The sequence below is a fragment of the Colletotrichum gloeosporioides genome (assembly GCF_011800055.1).
Source record: "Colletotrichum gloeosporioides strain Lc1 chromosome Unknown consensus_66, whole genome shotgun sequence".
Classification (NCBI taxonomy): domain Eukaryota; kingdom Fungi; phylum Ascomycota; class Sordariomycetes; order Glomerellales; family Glomerellaceae; genus Colletotrichum; species Colletotrichum gloeosporioides.
In genome coordinates, this window is record NW_025544711.1 from 1603845 (window position 1) to 1624609 (window position 20765).

At 57.0% G+C, this 20765-nt stretch overlaps 8 protein-coding genes across 8 annotated transcripts; 4 read left to right on the plus strand and 4 right to left on the minus strand.

Annotated features, from left to right (window-relative positions):
• Positions 1-275: 275 nt before the first annotated feature.
• GCG54_00015070 (Secondary metabolism regulator laeA) lies at positions 276-1955 on the plus strand (the record flags this gene model as incomplete). Its single annotated transcript, XM_045414885.1, has 10 exons — positions 276-515; positions 572-665; positions 719-741; positions 805-823; positions 875-997; positions 1056-1078; positions 1143-1180; positions 1234-1371; positions 1429-1845; positions 1904-1955. Coding segments are annotated over 10 exons (1167 nt in total), but the record flags the coding sequence as incomplete, so codon positions are not given.
• A 348-nt stretch (positions 1956-2303) lies between these two features.
• Positions 2304-3924, minus strand: GCG54_00015071 (putative transporter; the record flags this gene model as incomplete). Its single annotated transcript, XM_045414886.1, has 3 exons — positions 2304-2922; positions 2999-3679; positions 3740-3924. The coding sequence occupies 3 exons, from the start codon at positions 3922-3924 to the stop codon at positions 2304-2306; spliced, it is 1485 nt and encodes a 494-aa protein (XP_045261008.1).
• Positions 3925-4865: 941 nt separating this feature from the next.
• GCG54_00015072 (Proline utilization trans-activator) lies at positions 4866-7392 on the minus strand (the record flags this gene model as incomplete). Its single annotated transcript, XM_045414887.1, has 6 exons — positions 4866-5473; positions 5540-6815; positions 6856-6969; positions 7030-7090; positions 7142-7177; positions 7328-7392. 6 exons carry the CDS (start codon positions 7390-7392, stop codon positions 4866-4868), a joined length of 2160 nt encoding a protein of 719 aa, XP_045261009.1.
• A 1176-nt stretch (positions 7393-8568) lies between these two features.
• On the plus strand, positions 8569-12417 carry GCG54_00015073 (uncharacterized protein; the record flags this gene model as incomplete). Its single annotated transcript, XM_045414888.1, has 1 exon — positions 8569-12417. One exon carries the CDS (start codon positions 8569-8571, stop codon positions 12415-12417), a length of 3849 nt encoding a protein of 1282 aa, XP_045261010.1.
• GCG54_00015074 (uncharacterized protein) lies at positions 8890-12444 on the minus strand (the record flags this gene model as incomplete). Its single annotated transcript, XM_045414889.1, is given in 2 exon segments — positions 8890-10146; positions 10159-12444. The coding sequence occupies 2 exon segments, from the start codon at positions 12442-12444 to the stop codon at positions 8890-8892; spliced, it is 3543 nt and encodes a 1180-aa protein (XP_045261011.1).
• A 278-nt stretch (positions 12445-12722) lies between these two features.
• On the minus strand, positions 12723-15863 carry GCG54_00015075 (Vegetative incompatibility protein HET-E-1; the record flags this gene model as incomplete). Its single annotated transcript, XM_045414890.1, has 1 exon — positions 12723-15863. The coding sequence occupies one exon, from the start codon at positions 15861-15863 to the stop codon at positions 12723-12725; it is 3141 nt and encodes a 1046-aa protein (XP_045261012.1).
• Positions 15864-16979: 1116 nt separating this feature from the next.
• Positions 16980-17927, plus strand: GCG54_00015076 (putative formamidase; the record flags this gene model as incomplete). Its single annotated transcript, XM_045414891.1, has 1 exon — positions 16980-17927. The coding sequence occupies one exon, from the start codon at positions 16980-16982 to the stop codon at positions 17925-17927; it is 948 nt and encodes a 315-aa protein (XP_045261013.1).
• A 1186-nt stretch (positions 17928-19113) lies between these two features.
• GCG54_00015077 (putative 4-hydroxy-2-oxoglutarate aldolase) lies at positions 19114-20070 on the plus strand (the record flags this gene model as incomplete). Its single annotated transcript, XM_045414892.1, has 1 exon — positions 19114-20070. One exon carries the CDS (start codon positions 19114-19116, stop codon positions 20068-20070), a length of 957 nt encoding a protein of 318 aa, XP_045261014.1.
• Between the last annotated feature and the right edge of the window lie 695 nt (positions 20071-20765).

Genomic DNA, 20765 nt, shown 5'->3' on the forward strand with positions numbered 1-20765 from the left:
TCCTCCAATAGGGATGATCGGGAGCGCCGAGAGACTGCATCTGCGTGTATGCGGCGCAGTCCAACCAGATGCGGCGTTGGGTGACAAACAGCCAATCCCACAAACCAACCGAGGGGGCTGTTGGAGCGGGGGAATGAATGTCTGGCGAGGGGGGAATGAGAGCTCAGATTGAAGCATCAGGAAACCTCTCCACCTTTGCCATCTCGACTGTTGCCAAGATTCACATTGATCAAGACGGCAAGCAACATGGACGTCCGTGATTTGCTGACGACCAGCGCTGTAAGTATCGCCGTTTTCGACGCCCGAACAACTCAGAGCGCGATGAACTGACAAGTTGGCAGGCTGCCCAGCCCGAAGAAGCCGCAGGCGCACACAGCCAGGACGCCACCCAGTCGAACGCGCAGCCTGGCACAACTGAATCTCCAGCTCATGAGCCGACGCAGGCGGCTCCGCAAGCGCTTGAGGCACTTGGCGACGATGACCAGTTTTCCGATGGATCGTCCGTTCTAGCCGTGGTTGGCAATGCTACTATGCTGTATCTCTTGTAGAGATTCTAACATGTTTGTCGCAGTCGGACGGCACATCCTCGACTGCTTCTCTGAGATCCAGCATCCTGCAGTACCGAGAAGAAAATGGACGCACATATCACAGCATGAGTGACGGGAGTGAGTCCCCTTCAACTTCCGACTTGGATTGTTCTTGACTGAAGAATATGTAGCATACGTTCTTCCGAACGACGAGGTACTTCCCCACCCCCCCGATACATCTATCGGCATGTGGCCTGACCATTCTGACACCCCGTAGGCGGAGCAAGATCGTTTGGGTAATTTCAATTGCGTCGACTTTGCTACTCGCCTATGTTGACCTGATCTAGATTTGCAGCACCACCTGTGGATGGTGACCTGGGATGGCCAATTCTGCTTGTCTCCCAAGTCAAAGGGTGCCAAACGGGTTCTGGATGTAGGAACCGGAACCGGCATCTGGGCTCTTGAGTACGGTAAGTGGATCCATCGGGACTTACCTCCAAGTTCACATATGGGCTGACAACCACGCAGCGGACGAGCACCCAGAGGCTGAGGTAGGTCGAACCTCTCACATCTTTGATGCCATGAACGAGGCGTTGAACAGCTTTGACGCTCTAGGTCATTGGCGTTGATCTGAGCCCCATCCAACCTTCGAGGTAAGTCGGTCAAAGACTAAGCTTGAATCGGCCAGAATGACAGACCCGAACAGCACGCCCCCCAATTGCCGGTTTGAGGTCGACGACGTAGACAAAGACTGGACGTGGTCGCAGCCGTTTGATTTCATCTTCATCCGGCACGGCAACTCATGCTTCGAAAGCTGGGAGAAGCTTCTGCGAAAGGCTTACGAGTGCGTGATTGATGCCTGGTTTGATGCAGTGTGGACAAGTACTGATTGAGCCATAAGCAAACTCGAACCCGGCGGTTACATTGAGCTGCAGGATAACGCATTCCCCATTCTCAGCGACGACGACACTTTGAAAGGCACCTCAATGTCCGAATGGTCTTCTCTCCTGATCGAAGCGGTCCAGAAGATGGGACGGTCCATCGAAGCGCCCTCTCAGTTCAAGCGAATGCTGCAGGACGCGGGGTTCGTTGACGTGGTCGAGGTGAGGGAGGTGTGGCCTGTTTCCCCTTGGACCAAGGACCGAAAGCTCTACTACCGGGGAGAGTGGGTGAGGGAGGCGTGCATGGCGGGGATAGAGCCTTCGTGCTTGGCGCTCTACACCCGCGTGCTCGGGTGGACGCGTGAGCAGGTGCTCGCGTTCTGTGCTGGGGTCAGGAATGACTTCAAGAATCGTAATATCCATGCCTACTGGAACGTGTGAGTTGCTACTTGTGATAATTGTGATGTTTCTCTGACAATTGCTAATTTCTCTTAGCTTTGGCGTTTATGGGAGAAAGCCATTGGAACAGCCACCGGTGGTTGAGTAGACTACGCTGAAGAGTTTTGCAGACAGTGTAAATATGTCAATGGAATTCCCATTTGTGATTTATATGAGCGTATTTGTCTTAAATTTGTTCGTCATGATCAAGAGTGTTTCTTGGTGTACCTGAGTGCGGAGGATTGAGAAAGACCTGCATCTCGACTCTTCGAATCTAGGATTTAACCCCAACATCAATCAAAGTGAACGAGCTCAGCATCATCAAGGGTTCCAAATCATAGCGCCGCAAGTCAAGTCAAACGATTCCATTTTGCTGATTAGAAAGCGCGAAGCTTTGTATGAAGTTGCTTCGTATCCTGAAGTGCATAACACCGTTTCTGGTCCGTCCAAACCCCCCTCACAAATGATAGTGGAAATCCAGCTCCCAATCACCAGTCTTGACCTTCCTCGTATCCTCCATTTCACCACTCGCAATCTTCCTCTTCATCTCATTGCATCGTCTAATGTACAGCCATTTCGCAATGATCAACAACTGCGAAACACCCAACGCACCGACAGAAAACGCGTTGCCCAGAAGATACGGCGAAGTACGGTAGATCTGTCCCGCGACGATGCCCGCCGTGTTGCCGATGGACTGCTGCATGCCGATCGCGGTGGCTCTGCGGTAGTGCGGCGCGATGTTGACGTTGAGCCACGTCAGGTTCAGACCGGGGCCGTTGTAGACGGCCACGGCGCACAGGAAGGTGCCGAAGAACTTGACGCCGTTGGGGGTCGGGCAGATGATGAGGATGTAGCCGAGGATGCCGGGGACGTTGGCCAGCAGGACGAGGGGCCCGCGCAGGCACAGGCGGTCGGAGACGTAGGCGAAGCAGAGGAAGGCGATGCCGCCGAAGATGTAGACGGGGATGCTGAGGTACTGGGCCTCGATGCTGGTGTAGCCCATGCTGACGATGATGGAGGGGAGGAAGGTGCTGAAGCCGTAGAGGAGGATGTCCTGGCAGAACTGGATGAGGCCGCTGTTTAGGGATCATGATGTTAGCATTGCGTTGTGATCTGGTGAGGGGAGGATGGAAGTGAGTGGAGTGGACGTACCTGATGTACAGCTTCGGGTCCTTCAACGCAATCTTGACCTCGTCCCAGCTGAACTCCTCGCTGCCCATGTACTGCACGCGCTGCGCCGCGCGGACCTTCATCATCCGCTTCTCCTCGGCGTTGAGGAAGTACGCGTTGCCGGGGTCGTTCGGCAGACCGAACCAGATGATGGGCGCGATGATGATGCTGAAGATGCCCTCGATGATGAAAACCCATCTCCACCCGGCGCGGCCCGCAACGCCGTCCATCTTCAGGATGGAGTACGCGAGCAGGCCTCCAAAGGCGCCAGCGATGGCGGTGCAGACGAAGAGGTACGACACGCGCTTGGCCTGCTCCTCGCGCTTGTACACCATGGTGAGGTAGAGGTTCAGAGTGGGGAAGAGGCCAGCCTCGCAGGCGCCGAGGATGAGGCGCACGACGTACAGCCCCGCGATGCCGGTGATGAAGCCCGAGAAGATGGTGGTGATGGACCAGACGACGCAGAGGCCGGTAAGCAGGACGCGGGGGGTGAGGCGCTTCATCAGGATGGTCCAGGGGGACTCGAAGACGACGTAGGTCGCGTAGAAGATGGAGATGGCGGTGGAGAATTCTTGTGTTGAGGCGCCGATGTCTTCGGGCATGCCGGCGACTTTGACGTTGCCGATGTTGGTTCGGTCGAGGAAGCAGGTCAGGTAGACCAGCCTGTTTTCCATCCATTGTTAGTCAAGTTCATTTGTTTTCAGGATTTGAGAGCAATCTTACATGATGATAGGCACGAAAAAGGCATCAAGCTTGAGGAGGAGCTTCTGCTCGGCCGCTGGGTCGATGGACTCCATCGCCGTGGTGCCGTTGTTGGAGTCGACGCGGTCAATGTCGCTTCCGAGGCCCTTTTCCGTAGAGTCCGTGATGCCGCCGGAGGCATCGACGGCCGTGGAGATGGTCGTCATGGCGAGGAAACGGGATCTGCTGGGTCTCAATTCAGGGTCTTGCTGGGAGGTTGGTGAGCTCGTCAAGACGTGAGTCGAATTAAAGTTTGTTCCTTATTCTTGGATCTCCTACTGCAGGAAGATGTGACGGGGGCATCACTCGACTTTATCTATCCCAATGCCGGCACCCCTCCCGGGAACACCTGCATCTTTCTCTCTCTCCTTGACGGATAACGCTTTCACTTCGTCGGGATGTATCGCGTTGCCGAACCCACATGGCACGGGTAGACGGATCCTTGGTATCGAACGGTGACATCGTGAGGAGGCAACTAGTAACTACTCTCCGCATTTCTTGGCTTTCCCCTAACGACGACGAACAGAACCGCGCCGTAAGGCAAGGCAGGCTGTCGTCTGCGAACCAGAAAGCAGGCCATGATCGGAGGACCTCACCGACACCCCTGACGGTGCGGGGAGATCATCCCCACCAGGGATGATAGCGCTGATAGCGCCTTCTCCACCCGCCCGCCTTCGGGGTGGCTCCCCTATCATCCTTCGCGTGGCCGTTGCATTGGCGAGTAATTTGGGTTCAAAAGAGCGCTGGGAGTTGCCTCCATAGGTTCCTTGGGGGAACATGCTGGCCACATACATAGTACGCCGCGGAAAACCATAGCGTTGGGCGTCCCTTGTCTTGGCTTCTCCAGTGGGTGCGGTATCAAGGAAGCTCATCCCAGCCACCCGGCCTGATGTCAGGATGAGAAAAGCCACCCCGGACACGACGTCCGACGTCTCGGGCTTCGACTCCTTTCTTGCTAGTCACCGCCTCAGGCTTTCTTTCAGCTTATGCCGATCACCAGAAACAGAAAAAAAGTGGCCAGACTTTTGTGGTCACCCATGGCGATAACATCGATAAGACGAACCCTTTTCTGGTGAGCGACAGCAGTTTGCAAAATAAGAGTTGATAGTCATACATCCATCCTATCATCTGCCTGAGTCATGCCAGCAGCGGCCGTCTGCGTCCACTGCGAGAAGTCGAAGCTCGCGTCCATCGCCATCGCCGGGTCCGCGAAGCCCTCCTCCCACAGCCCAAAGTCCATCACCGTGCTCACGCTCTCGTCGTAGAACGGCTCCCCGAGCGCGCTGTTGTCCACCACGGGAAACGTGACCCGCTCGGCGCCGACGACCATGTTCTGCCCGCCGCCCAGCGAGTACCGCATGGCCAGGAGGTTTCCGTCGCCGCTCATGTCGTTGACCGGTAGCATCGCGACGTTCGGGGGGGTGACGCCAGCCGGCATGAGCGACTCCGTGGGCGAGAAGGTCGTCGGGAACGCGCCCAGCGGCTGCTGCTCGAGGTGGGTGTTGGCTTCGGACATGACGGCCGAGCGCAGGTTGGCGAGCAGCTCGTAGCGGGCGCCCATGTAGCTGTTGCCGCGCTCGCCCATGCCGCGGAGGAGGTCCAGCCCGGCGTTCATGGCGAGCATGTTGGACGCGTTGGTGGGGAACACGACGCAGACCATGACGAGGACAATGGAGGCCGAGAAGACGTGTTCGCCGTCCATGTAGCCGTACGTTGCTGCATATGCACTCCGTTAGCCCGTTATCCCGCATGCATCCTGCATCGGTGAAGGGGGTAACTTACCCACGAGATCCCTTTGCGCTGCGACGGTCATCATGTTAATGGTGTCCTGGGCGGCTCCGATGCACATGTCGATGACTCGCACGGTTGTCTGCGACAAGCCCTCCTTCCAGTCCCTCTCCTTTTCGCCGGGGTCGTTGCTGCTCCGGATTCTCTTCAAACGCTTCTGCACGACGTGGAAAAGCAGCGGCCGCGCGGTCATGTTGATGCACTGGTAGTAATGGGCAAACGTGCTCACACTCTCGCGGCTGATGCTGAGGCGGGCCGGGTCGAAGCGCAGATCGTCTGGCAGGTCCTGGTTCCACTTGGATAGGCCGAGGATGATACCCTGCACCGACGCCATGAGCCGTTGTCCGGACTTGGGCGCCGTCTTGCTTGTCCGGCGGTAGATGGTATTGTGGATCTCGCCGAGGATTCTGGAGAGCTCGGTGTAGTGCCTTAAGACCACCGCAGGGCAGTATTCTGCTTCCCTGGATAGTCGGGAGGGGAGATCCACCCCGATGTCTTCGTCCTGGATGGTAATGGGGTTGCCGGATTTGACTGACAGGATGCGGTCCAGGCTGTAGACCGACCACCACACTCGCCGTCTATGCTCCCTAGTGTCATGATCGATCGATTCTGGGTTCGCATCTTGGCCTTGCAGAGTCGTGGGCGTCGGGCTGTAGCCGACTTCGTGATGCAACCCAAGCGAGATGGCCATGCGGAGGGCCATGCCGATGTACAGAAAGGCAGCATCACGTCGGTTCATGTTTTGCATGAAGTAGCCAATGAGCGCCAAAGTCTCAACACAGAGTATCGAGCCCTCCTCATGTGTGTCCGGGAGGAGGTTCAAAGCATGGGTGAAGTATTCGAAGCCCGGCGGGCCCCTGAAGTCTACCCACTGGTTGACAGAGTAGAGCTGTCCAAAGGCCAAGATGATGAGGACTTTGGCATATGATAGGCATGCTTCTTTGTCCGACGGGTCTGGAGGACCACGGTATGCTTCGGTCAATAGCTGATCGAATTTCTCCTTTGGGTCTGTGAACGAGAAGATGGTGCCAATGTACGTGTATTGCGCGGCAAAGAGCCTTCGGGCAATGTCGATTGGTGGTAGTCTCACTCGTGTCCTCGCCGTCTCCCGCCGTGATGGTAGCGCGCTCGGCTCATAGAAGTTGGGGTTGACGTCCAAGCTGCCGTCGTCACCGTGGAAGCCAGAAAGCTTCCTGACGCTTCGTAGAAAATTGTCGGAAGACCCTGGGCCTTTGAAACCTGGGAACGCATCAATACCGTTAACCGCATACTATCCGAGGCTTGGCATTACTTGTTGATGGTTTATGAACGCTCAACTGGTTGAAGGGTTCTAGCAAAGGATGCGCGTCCTCAAATTCCTCGTCATTCTCCTCGGTCGAGACGCCTTTGAGTTTTGCACCAGGGATGCTCTGGCCTTGAGTATTCTGTGATTGGCGTGTAAGTAGCTCTGCAAGGAAACGTCAGTCTCTGCGGCCGTCACAGACGCTACGAGTTGGAGTCGCACCATCATAAGCTTTTGCCTTCCACTCGAGCTCCCTCAAGTGCCTTGTAGCAAATCAGTAATAAGTCCAGAGGCTTTGGTACAGAAAAGCTTACGCCTCGGTGACAGTAATCTTCCTCGTCTCTTCATAGCTGCAAATTAAGTGGCCATCGCGGCATCGTGAACAAGTCGGCTTCTCCTTGGAGCAATAAGACCGTCGTTGACGGCAGGCAAGACAACTAGACCACACGCATCAGGAAAAAAACCGCCTTGGCAATATGAAACCACATGATTGCGCTTACGCTACTGGTCTTGTGTTACTATTCTCGCTCGCCTGCGATGGAGATGCAGAGGTCGCCGAGGACATTTCGATGTGTGTATTGGTGATGTCTGATCTCTCACTCGGGCATATCAGTTGTGGGGATGAAGCACCCCCATGTGCGATGCTGGATGCAGGCAGGCAGGCGGGTCTGTGCTGCCTCTTGAAGATGGAGTCGTTGACACACAGAAATGCTTCACGGGCTGGGGTTCAACGCGGGGGAATCACGGACTTGGGGGCCACGGATGATTGTTGGACTTGGTTGGAGAGACGCCGAACAGACGGATATGCACACTTTCATGGCTTCGTGAGAGCATGGGGCCTGGAGGATCGGGCTTTATGGGGTATTGCTCCACTGCCTCCAAAGGACGACACCGAAGACACGGTGAAATGCAACGGCGATGGGCAGCGAGTGACATGTTTTCATGACCAAGGCGCCTCCAATCGCGAAGTCGGTCTTTTTGCCGATGCACAGACCAGCCGACGGCCGGACCCCCTGCCCGCAGTGGAGCTGACCGGCCCGGGGATGATCCGAGGCTGACTTCCCCTGAGATCCAATCAAATGCCGTCGATAGGCCGATATCGTCGGGGACCCACTCCGACGGCTGCAGTCGGGCGTTTGCCTGTCTCGCGCTCGAATTCATATCTCGCAATCCTACTTCATCATTCGCCATCATGCCTTATCAAGTATCGGCCATTACCTCCATTCTCATTCGTAGATTCTCTGATCGGGGACCCACTCCGCAGACGCAGCAGCGAAACTCTCAGCTTGGCCGTTTCCCCCCCGCCGACGACCTCCGGTGCAAAGGCCGATGGCGCCTGGAAGCCGTTGTGGCCGAGTGAAGGCAGCCCGGCAGCTGTGTCTATGCCTTTGATGCGTGAATTCCCGATCATGAATCGCCTGGGCGACTCCATGGCGCAACGCGAGAGGCCGGTTTCAGGGACAATCCTCTCCTCGATCGCAGACGTCTTCCGACGCCCCATTTTACCGATCCCAACGGCAAATTATTAAGCTGTTCTTTCACACATCGTGACAAACTCATAGTGAGAACCATTTTGAGTATAAACCCTCAACAGTGAACATCTATCTGTTGTTGACTTATCCCATCTTCATTCGTGTTGCTGTGGCTCAATTGCTCTCTGATACCCCTGCCACGTTTCCTTTTTCTCTTCATCATCATTACCCTTTCGACTTTTCGCAAAAGTCGAACTCAGACATTCATCATGACTGTCAAGTCACATCGTATCCGCATTTCCATCGACAGAGGCGGCACCTTTACTGATGTGCACGCCGCCATCCCCGGCAGAGAGGACATCATCCTCAAGCTTCTCTCCGTCGACCCGGCCAACTACCAAGATGCTCCCACCGAAGGCATCCGCAGAATCCTCGAGATGGTCACCGGGGAGACGTTACCCAGAGGCCAGCTCCTGGACCTCTTCCACGTCGAGTCCATCCGCATGGGCACCACAGTAGCCACAAACGCCCTTCTCGAGAGGAAAGGAGAGCGCGTCGCCCTCATCACAACTAAGGGCTTCCGCGACCTGTTAGCCATCGGAAACCAGTCCAGACCCAACATCTTCGATCTCTCGGTGACGAGGCCAGAGGTCCTCTTTGACGAAGTCGTCGAGGTCGACGAGCGCATTACCATGGAGGACTACACCGAGGACCCGGCCTCCGTCAAGACCACCCCCACACCCAACGACAAGGAGCTGGTGACCGCCATCACCGGCGAGACCATCCGGGTCCTGAAGAGGCCAGACCTGGCCGAGATCAAGACGCAGCTGGAGAAGGTCCGCGAGCAGGGCTTCCGGTCCATCGCCGTCGTCTTCATCCACTCGTACGCGTACCCGGACCATGAGCTGCTGGTGGGCCGCGTCGCGGCCGAGATGGGCTTCTCCGTGACGCTGTCGTCGGAGGTCCAGCCCATGATCAACGTCGTGCCCCGCGGCATGTCCGCCGTGGCCGACGCCTACCTCACCCCCGTCATTCGCCAGTACATCGACTCCATCTCGGCCAACTTCAAGGGCGGGTTCGCGGCGGCTGCTACCCGCATCGAGTTCATGCAGTCGGACGGCGGCCTCGTGGACTACCGCAAGTTCAGCGGTCTGAAGGCCATCCTGTCCGGTCCTGCCGGTGGTGTCGTCGGCTACGCGCAGACCTCCTGGGACGATGAGGAGCGCCGTCCGGTGATTGGATTCGATATGGGTGGTACCTCCACCGATGTTTCTCGGTACGCTGGTGTCTACGACCATGTGTTCGAGACGACGACCGCCGGCATTGCCATTCAGTCGCCGCAGCTCGATATTCACACTGTGGCTGCCGGAGGTGGTTCGATTCTGACGTGGAAGAATGGTCTCTTCAACGTCGGGCCCGAGTCCGCTTCTGCTCACCCCGGCCCGGCCTGCTACCGTAAGGGCGGCCCGCTCACCGTGACGGACGCCAACTTGTTCCTCGGCAGGCTTCTGCCCGAGTACTTCCCCAAGGTCTTCGGCCCCAAGGAGAACGAGCCCCTGAACCGCGAAGTCACAGCCTCCAAGTTCCTCGACCTCACCAGCCAGATCAACAAGGACCGCGAGGCCTCTGGCCTGTCTCTTCTCTCCCCCGAGGAGGTTGCTCTGGGTTTCTTGAAGGTTGCCGACGAGGGCATGGCCAGCCCTATCCGTGCCCTCACTGAAGCCCGCGGTTACGAGGCTGGTGTTCACCACCTTGCTTGCTTCGGCGGTGCGGGTGGCCAGCATGCGTGCTCCGTCGCGACTGTCCTGGGCATCTCCCGTATCATCATCCACAAGTACTCCTCCATCCTGTCAGCCTACGGCATGTCCTTGGCCGACGTTGTGCACGAGATCCAGCGCCCCTCCGCCATCACCTACTCGGACGAGACCGCCGCAAGCATTCAGCAGCAACTTGAGGACCTCTCCTCCCAAGCCACCCTTGAGCTCGTGAAGCAGGGCTTCGCCGAGGACCGCATCACCCACGACGCCTACCTCAACATGCGATACGCCGGCTCGAGCAGCTCCCTGATGATCCTCAAGGGCGCCGACTGGAACTTCAAGACGGAATTTGAGGACGCGCACCGTCGCGGCTTCGGGTTCCACTTCCCCGAGAAGGACATCATCGTTGACGACATCCGCATCCGCGCGACGGGCGCCGCTCGCGCCAAGGTTGAGAAGAGTCCCTTTGCGCAGATGAAGGCCGTCGCGGGCTCGACCGCGGCTACCCCGGCTCCCAGCGGCAAGAATAAGGTCTACTTTGAGGGCCATGGCCACCTCGACACTGCGATCTATGAGCTGCAGACCATCCCTGTTGGCGCCCGCATCACCGGCCCGGCTTTGATTATCGACAATACGCAGACCATTCTCGTTACGCCTGCGTCGACTGCTACTGTACTCGATAGCTACGTTGTCATCGACCGCGCGCCCAAGGAGGTCGTCGCCAAGACCAACGGCGAGCAGGAGGAGTTCAGCCCTGTTCAACTGACCGTCTTCGGTCATCGCTTCATGTCCATTGCCGAACAGATGGGTCGCACCTTGCAAAAGACGGCCGTGTCCACCAACATCAAGGAGCGTCTCGACTTTTCTTGTGCCATCTTCAGCCCCGACGGTGGCCTCGTCGCCAACGCTCCCCACGTCCCTGTGCATCTCGGCTCTATGCAGTTCGCCGTGCGCTACCAGCACAACCTGTGGAACGGCAAGCTGAAGGACGGTGACGTCCTCGTTTCCAACCACCCGTCGTGCGGAGGAACGCATTTGCCCGACATCACCGTCATCACGCCCGTTTTCGACGGCGAGGAGATTGCTTTCTACGTCGCCTCTCGCGGCCACCACGCGGATATCGGTGGCATCCTCCCCGGCTCCATGCCGCCGACGTCGTCCGCTCTCTGGCAGGAGGGCGCCGCCATCGAGTCGACGAAGCTGGTCAGTGAGGGCCGCTTCAACGAAGACGAAGTCCGTCGCCTGCTGCTCGAGGAGCCCGCCCAGTACGACGGCTGCTCCGGCACCCGCAGACTGCAGGACAACCTCTCGGATCTCAAGGCCCAGATCGCCGCCAACGCCAAGGGCATCGCCCTGATCAAGGCCCTCATCGCCGAAAACGGCCTCGCCACCGTCCACCGCTACATGTACGCAATCCAGCACACGGCCGAGCACGCCGTGCGCGAGCTCATGCAATCCACCCTCGCCAAGTTCGGCCCCGAGCCCCTCCTCGCCGTCGACTACATGGACGACGGCACCCCCATCTCTCTCAAGATCACCGTCTCCCCCGACGGCTCCGCGACCTTCGACTTCACCGGCACCGGCCCGCAGGTCCTCGGCAACACCAACGCCCCGATCGCAATCACCCACTCCGCTATCATCTACTGCCTGCGCGGGCTCATCTCGTCGCAGATCCCGCTCAACCAGGGCTGCCTCGCGCCGATCGACATCGTCATCCCGGACGGCAGCATCCTCAACCCGGGCGCGGGGCTCGCCGTCGTCGGCGGCAACGTGCTCACCTCGCAGCGTATCACCGACGTGGTCCTCAAGGCGTTCCGCGCGTCCGCGGCCAGCCAGGGCTGCTGCAACAACCTCACCTTCGGCACGGGCGGCAAGGACCCCGTGACGGGCGAGCACAAGGACGGGTTCGGGTACTACGAGACGATTGCCGGCGGCGCGGGCGCGGGGCCGACGTGGGCAGGCCAGAGCGGCGTGCACACGCACATGACGAACACGCGCATCACGGACCCCGAGGTGTTTGAGAAGCGGTATCCGTGCGTGCTGCGCCGGTTCCAGCTGCGCGCGGGCTCGGGCGGCGTGGGCCGCAACCGCGGCGGCGACGGCACGGTGAGGGAGATTGAGTTCCGCGTGCCGGTGCAGTGCTCCATTCTCAGCGAGCGCCGGAGCAGGCGGCCGTATGGCATGGAGGGTGGAGGCGACGGCGAGGCGGGTGTGAACTTGGTTATTGTGAGGGACGATATGAAGAATGGGGAGGAGAGAGTGGTGAATCTTGGGGCGAAGGCGACGACGAAGTTGAGGGCTGGGGAGAGGGTGATTATCCAGTCGCCGGGCGGTGGTGCCTGGGGCGCGGTCGAGGCGTGAGGATTGATGATACCTGCGTGGAAGCATTATAGAGGAGTTAAATGGGCCAATTGATTTAAGTATATTCACACGCATCTAATAGTACTCAGCGTTGACAGCGTATGTGTCTCATATCCAACCTCCAAGACCCTATCGCTCATACACAGACTGTCTCTCAGTTGAGACGGAACGACCAAATGATGAAAGCACGCTACAGATATACCACGACGTACTTCGTCTTCAATTGTACATTCTAACCCTTTCCGGATACTCTCCGCCACTTTCCACTTTGGCCGGATGAGATTCAACCCAACTCCCTGATATGCCTAGTCGTCGAGCATCTCAAGTCCGAGCAGACCCCACAACGGGCCCGTAGTCACGTTCGACTTTCCTGATCCGTTGACTTCGGCCGATGAAGTTGTATGCCTTATCGGGTCTCCGTTCACCCCGTTGGTTTTGACCACTTTCCCCTTCAACATAGAAACAAGATTCTTGAAGCCAAGGTTGAAAGCGAGATCGGCCGGCTTGAGCGGAGTATCCAACATGACCAGCTTCCCTTCCCATTGAACGCCATTCTTCGACCGCACGAGCTTCAGATAGCTGTTACAATAGCTATCAGTCTGGCACCCGGCGTCGAGCAGATGGCTGACGCAGCTTTCGTGTCCGTTGGCAACAGCCAGGTGGAGGGGTTGGAAGGCCAGACCGCCAGCTGACCAGCGGTCCATGGTTGACCCCGACAGCTGGCGAATCACCCCGGAATGTCCGTACAGACAGGCGAAGTGCAGCGGCGTCAGGCCAAATTTGTGGGTGATGCTTGTTGGATTTGCGTGGTAGTTCAGCAGAGCACTAACGGAATCGTGGTTGTTAACCGTGACGGCGGCGTGAAGGGGGCTTCGGCCGAGGTCGTCGCTGAGATTGACTGACGCTCCGCGCTCCGCGAGGTACTTGATCACATTCCGGTTGCCGCCGCATGCTGCGTGGAACAGGACTGAGCGTCCGAACCTGTCTACTCTTTGGTGGGCGTCAGGATGTCCTGCGACATCCATCAAGTACTTGAGAGGGAACTCTTCCCCTGTTGCGGCGGCAAGATGGAGGGGAGTTTCACCCAGCCAATTCCTATGGGCGAAAGAATGTGTTCCTCCCATCTCTTCTCGTATGTTCTCGATGATCTTCTGTATTCGCTGCATGTGCAGTCCAACCGACACTGGCGCGACGAGAACGTGCATCACAGACTCCTGTCTATCGGTCAAGAATCTGTGCAGACAATCCGGCGTCGTTCGCGGCTGGAGGCATGCTTCTTCCTCCAACAGGTAGGCCACCAGATTGAAATGGCCATTCAAAACAGCCACGTGAATCGCCATCAGCCCGCTTCCAGTAAGACTAGTCTGGTCGACGCCAAGCTTGATCAGCGTCTTCATCACAGATTGCGAGCCAATGCCTGCGGCCCAGTGTATTGGTCTGAAGCGGTCAAACTCCTCTGTTTCACACTCGAGAAGACTGCGATCTTTGGAAACTAGGGACTTGATCTTCATCTCTCGCTTCGCTCGCACAGCGCGGATCATGTTGGCGTACGGCTTGCTCTCGTCGACCTCGACGTCGTTGATCGTGGTGCCCAGGCCGTAGTATCCCGGAGAGGGCTTCATGTCCGGCGACTTGGTCCTGACGGCCTCGACCATCCGGGTCTCCTTTGGCAGGATGTACGCAAGCTTCTGGGGGACGCAGCATGTTCGTGTAATTTCCGATATCTCGTCCGAGAGGGTGCGTCTGATCTCTTTTGAGACGGTGGCGTTTTGGATGGATTTGGAGTCGAGTTGCACCGCGCCGGAGAGCTCTAGCTGGATGAAGCGCCGGCCTCTGCGTTGCGTCGCTTTGACGGCGATGTTAACGAACCCAAGGCCGCGAGAGCTCGATGCCAATGGATCTGTGGTGATGTCCTTCTTGAGAAGTTTCTGATATACTCGTTGGAGTTGATCCCCGAGAACTGCATGCTTCTCGTAGCACAGCTCCCATCGTTTTTGAATGCGACGAAGTCCGATGGCAACGTCAACCGTGGGAATTGGACTCCGGTCATCTGCAGCGAATCGAAGGACAACGAATGGGCGTCCTGATTGTGGTTCCTTGGGTCTGATGACTGATAGACTTGAGTCCCATCGATCCGGAGGATATGCCTCGGACACCTTGAAACCCAGATATCCCGGAGTCAGATTGTCGCCACGCCGGCTTCGTGGGTTGATCGTCACCTCGGGAAGGGCGTAAAAGGGATTCTGTCTGACGTAGACATTCTCCAATTTCCCCTTCTTTTCGTCGAAGCTGTCCTCGGGAAACAAAACAACGGAGCCTTTCGAAGATGTGATTCGAGCAAATTGATCGCCCCATAATCTCCTGACCATAATTCCAGGATTCCAATCCACAGCCACCCCGTCAGCCTTCGAGGCGACACAATCCAGCATCGCGTAGTAGTCGTCCGACTCGGGTTCAACAGGAAATAGAAGAAGACTTGTTCGAAGTCCTTGGCTAGTCACGGTCGCCGGCGTGCTCTCTTGCACCTCAGATGGCGGGAGAGGACGGACACGATCGAGGTCTAGCTGACAGAACGCATGAGGTGACGGTGCTAGCAGTCCGTAGAGCGCGTCAGCCTCTGACGTCTCGTCCGGTGGAATGCCCCAAAGGAAGACTGACTGGTCGTCTGTTTCCTTCAGAATCTCTTCTTGTAGACGGGTGAAGGCCCGCATGCCCTCGCCATAGAGCAGCGGCATATTGACATTGAACAGACCAAGCAGGCAGTACGCCATGTCCTCGATTCTTGTAGTTTGCCTGAGAGCAGCCCATTGCATCCTATTCGCCACACTCACATCCGAGAGCAATGTCTTCCCGGCAAGCAGCGACTCATTGATGCCAGTGATTTGGGTCAAGAGCCCACGAAACGCGTCATCTCCAGCTTGCTTCGCGTTGATGAAGGACCAGTCCTGGGCGTAAAATTGGACGGTCGCAGGAGCAATCAGCTCTTGCAGAGTCCAACCACGCGTAAACCAACGGCTCTTCCTGAAGCTCGAGTTCTTGCCGAAAGGGTCGCTTAGGCTGACTGGTTGAACGTCCTCGAGAAAAGCGTAGCAGACTTTGGCCTTCTGGTACCATCGGTACATGGAGTTGATGGATTCCGACAGTTCGGCGCTGCTTGTTTTGTCGATGCAGCAGGTGTCGACCCATAGATACTTCAGTCTCTGTTTCCTGGCTATTTCTGCCGAGTTTTTGATCTTGCGGTAGCCAGCTGTGGTTGTGACGCCGATCTGGCCACCAATGTCGTCGAGTGCAGAAGATGATCCGTTTTCAGTCGCCGCGTTCAAGGCTTGGAAGACCGAGAAGGTGACCTCGTCCGCGCCCCAGGTGTGGGAAAGAATCGCGTAGTCCTCCTGTGGATCCCCTTGGACCCCAACGAGACGGAGGTTGTTAGTGTCAATGAGCCACATTGCTGCCAGGTATCGGATCGGTCATGGACCCTTGAATTGAGGATAATCAGTGATGTACTCTTGAAGCAGGCAATGCGTACTTACGAAATTGGTCAAGCGAGCGATTGATGAAGGCTTTGATGTACGTGTCAAGATGAGCGCTTGGTATACTGTGAGAAGTAAGCAAACAATTGAGTGAGACAACGCTCCAGGCTTCCGAAGATGAACGTCGCATTCTATCCTGCAGAGCGACATCACCCAACTAAGTGGGCTCTTACAGGGAGCCGAAATTAGAACCACGTTGATTCGGGCAGTCTTTTCAGCTGTTCCTGTGCTCAGCCTGCGCGCCGTTCCGCCGGGCGGGAGCCTGGTTGATTGGCCTGGCCGACATGTTCACACAGAATCCTTCGGTGCATCTTAGTAAGTAAGTAGGTTATTATAAAAATGGAATTGGTGCACAGGTGCAGTCATGTTGTGGTCGAATGAGGTACGCATCTTACAGGCTTTCAAAAATGCATCCGCTATCTCCAACAAATGAAAACCCTCAAGTCACTTCATGACAAGCTGAACAAGCCACAGACCGGGGCTTACTCGTCTCATACCCACGAACCTGCAAAACATCGATGTACCAAGATCTTATAAGGATTGAAGCCAATCTGAGATCAATGCGACTACAAACTTCATTCCTGCATGAGTTGTCCGAACAGAGGGCAGATCAAAAGCATAACCACATTGACGGGATGAAGCTCGGTGTTCGCTCGATCCAATGCGGAGAATATCGCTGTGCAGGGACTTGGTCGGCAAAGGTTTGAGCTAAATGGAACAACCTAATTGCTCAACTGGCCAAAAGGAACAATTCGCTCTTATCTTTATCTGAGCCGTTGTTCCTACTGACAAAAATACGGCAAACCGGCAATTTTGACGCAACATACCCAGGGGCCTGTCCTGGACCGACGATACGTCACGACCGCGATACCCCGCATCGCTAGGGGCGATAAGCAACGTCTTCGGGCTTCTGCGCCCGCGAGACGGTCTCATTAGCAGCGACTCAAACTGATCAGAGTCATTCAAAATCGCGCTTTCTCTAGGCTCCTTCGCACTTGACTCTCATTTTCCCTCATTTTTCTGTAAGACAACATGACGCGAAAACACCATATCGGTCCCTCGACCTCTCGCCTGAAATGGTCCAACGCAACACCGCCGGCCTTGACCGTGTCCCCCGGCGAAGTCGTGTCTTTCGATCTTCTCGACTCATCCGGCGCCCAGGTGACAGCCACCTCAAAAGCCTCAGATCTCTCAGCGATCCCAATATCGACATTTGACCCAATTTTCGGGCCGGTCTACATCGAAGGCGCAAGCCCCGGAGATGTGCTCGAGGTCGAGGTCGTCTCACTCGAGACAGCGGGCTGGGGCTTCACGGGCATCATGCCCAACTTCGGCCTCTTGGCCGCGGACTTCCCGGACACGCTCATGCTGAAGCATTACCACTGGTCGAATTCCGACAACTTCATCACCTTCAAGCCGGGCATCAAGATCCCGCTCCGACCGTTCCTGGGCGTCGCGGGTATCGCGCCAGCGGAAGACGGCGAGTTCTCGACCATCCCGCCGCTAGACACCGGCGGAAATATCGACTGCAAACACATCACCCAAGGAACGAAGCTATATCTCCCGGTCAAGGTACCGGGGGCTCTATTCAGCTGTGGCGATGGACACGCCGCCCAGGGTGACGGCGAAGTTTGCGGGACGGCGATCGAGACACCCATGAAGGCCACGCTACGGTTCAACGTCCGAAAAGATATGCCGTATGTCACGAGTCCGCACTACGACACTCGCGGCTCAGTGCATGGCAAGGTTGAGAGTAACCCGGCGGTCTACGCCGTCCTGGGTATTGACTCCGACCTATTGGAAGCGAGTAAGAAGGCCTTGAGGTCTCTCATCGCACACCTTACTGCAACGAGAGATTTGACCAGGGAAGAGGCGTACATGCTCTGCAGCATCGCAGCGGACTTGAAAATCGCTGAAATTGTCGATATGCCGAACTTTGCGGTTTCTGCCAGCATTCCGTATTCGATTTTTGAGAGTTGAAAATCTGAAAGAAATGAGCATGGCGCTTCGACCCCGGTTTGGTCTCATTCTTGTCCGGTATGATTAAAGCATATGCTTGTTACCAGCTTACGCTTATGTATTGCCGCATTTTGTTCGGGACAGCGTCCAACACCGGGGAAATGGTATGTTTCTATTGCCGTGCTTATTTTCTGATTCGTTTCCTGTTATCTGCTTGTAAAATATGTGCGTTCTGCTCGACTCATTAGAGGATTGAGAGACAGTGAAGAACGAACCCACCCTCGTGCCTCTCGAGACGACTCACGGCCGGCAGTCGTCGATTTTGGCAGCTCACCACGGATTCGAATGAGATCCAGATACCCACTTGGGAGAGCCTCGTGAAGCGCCGTGATGGTCTTGCTCAACCCCATCAAACAGACCCATCGAGCCCACCATGGCTTCATGGCGGCACCACTCTCGCCCCGCCATCCAAGCGAGCCATCATCGGCAAGCGGATATCACCAGCCCTGGTGGTCTAGCGGTATGATTCTTCCTTAGGGTTGATCGTTCAACATTTAATTTGGAAGAGGTCCCAGGTTCGATCCCTGGCCAGGGCCCAACATTCATTTTTGAAGCCATCGTCGACTGTTTGGGGTGTGCGCATGCTGTGTTGGTTGCAGAAATCGTTAGCGGGGGAATTTCGGGGTTACACGCCTTACGTGATTGCTGGAAAGTGCGCTGTAAAGCCCGAAACTTTCTTCAGATATGCGAGTGACAGACAGTGTGACAGCGTCTCAGTGTGAGCTGTTACGAATGAGAGTGGTGCGCTACGGGCGGGGGCCGCCCGTGGTAATAATATCCGTGGAAAAAGATCGGGCGTCGGCCGGATATACCCCTGTCCATGCACGGCCGAGACCGGCCTCAAAGGCGGGGGAGTCGGATCTGGTCCCGGTGCGGATATCCGATAGTAACCCCTCTGTTATCTGACTCTTGTCATCCAACGGATACGATCCCGACTCTGGGGAGAGCACAACCTCGGTCATCAAACCCGAATCGTTCATAATAAAGACTCCTGATCACTCACTCATCACAAGTTTCAATCAGTTTTGACAACATACTTAGATATTCTCACAGCTCTTAAGGTGTCAGTCAGTCAGCAACACGGCATCTCATCTCACAGCCCCTCTAGATACCCCTCATTGAAGAACCAAAACCCCAAACAACCACAATGTCTCCCTCCAAGGTGCCCCCCAACGGTGTCTGGGCCCCGGCCGTGACCCTCTTCAACCCGGAGACGGACGAGCTCGACCTCGAGGCGCAGACCAAGTACTACTCCTACCTCTCCAAGACAGGCCTGGCCGGCCTCGTCATCCTCGGCACCAACGCGGAGGCCTTCCTCCTCACCCGCGAAGAGCGCAAGGCGCTCATCGCCACCGCTCGCAAGGCCACCGGCCCCGACTTCCCCATCATGGCCGGCTGCGGCGCGCACTCCACCAAGCAGGTCCTTGAGCTGCTCTCCGACGCCGCCGAGGCCGGCGCCAACTCCGCCCTCGTCCTGCCCCCAGCCTACTTCGGCAAGCAGACCACCCCCGCCGTCATCGACCGCTTCTTCGACGAGGTCGCCACCAAGTCGCCCATCCCCATCGTCATCTACAACTTCCCCATCGTCTGCAACGGCATCGACCTCGACAGTGCCACCATCGCAAAGTACGCCAAGAAGTACGACAGCATCGTCGGCGTCAAGCTCACCTGCGGCGCCGTCGCCAAGATCGTGCGCCTGTCCGCCGAGCTCGCCCCGGAGAAGTTCGCCACCTACGGCGGTCAGTCCGACTTCTTGCTCGGCGGCCTCACGGTCGGCAGCGCGGGCTGCATTGCCGCTTTCGCCAACGTCTTCCCCCGCGTCACGACGCACATCTACAAGCTGCACGGCGAGGGCAAGACCGCCGAGGCGCTGGCGCTGCACCAGAAGGCCGCGCTCGCTGAGCAGGCCACCAAGGCCGGCATCGCGACCATCAAGTACGCCGCCTCCGTGTTCACGGCGCCGCGCGCCGGTCTCTCGGGCCAGGAGAAGCTCTTCGACCCCCGCAGGCCGTACCTCCCCGCCAGCGAGGACCAGAAGAAGGCCGTGCACAGCCTGATGAGCGAGCTGAACAAGCTCGAGGAGGAGCTCGGGGCTTCCAGTTAGATAGAAGCAAGCACATAGGGAGCTTGTTGTTGTTTTGAACGGTCACGGAGGGTAGTCTCCTGTCTCATTGGGCGAGGGGTGGGAACCGCGAGGATGGTCTCCGCGGATTTCCTGATTTGGATGCTTGGAATGGCATCGGAATCAGGGGCATGGCAAACGGCGTGGGAATTACGATAGACGCGCGCACGTTGTTTTTGGGCCGGCAGTTGGGTTAAAGGGGGAGGGAATGAGCATGAATAGACGAGACCGCGATCAAATTATCAATGAAGAAATCATGTCAAAGCCAAGAAACGAGTGCCTCACGATCGAGATCGTCTGAAAATGACTGACAAGCCACGTGTTTTCCCAGCACTTACCGGGTGTCTGGGCTTGTTGACTGGCATGTTTACAAGCCGCACTCGCAACTCACATCAAATGCGACTACCGCGCAGTTAGGCCCCAAACCACGCCCCAAGGGAAATAACGTGGCGTCGAGGTGTTGCGTTCCAGACGACAGTGGCTTGCCACCCGACCGCATGGTCTTATCACCGTCCGTTTCGAGAACATGTGTGAACTGGGTTAAAAAGCCGTCAAGCTTGGATGTGATAACTATTAACCGGTATCCGAGCAGTCCATCACCGCCGCCAGGGTGTAAGCGAGGGTGCTACGCACACCGAGCGGGCGAACCTGCCATCATTCTGGAGCCGCGGGCCGCA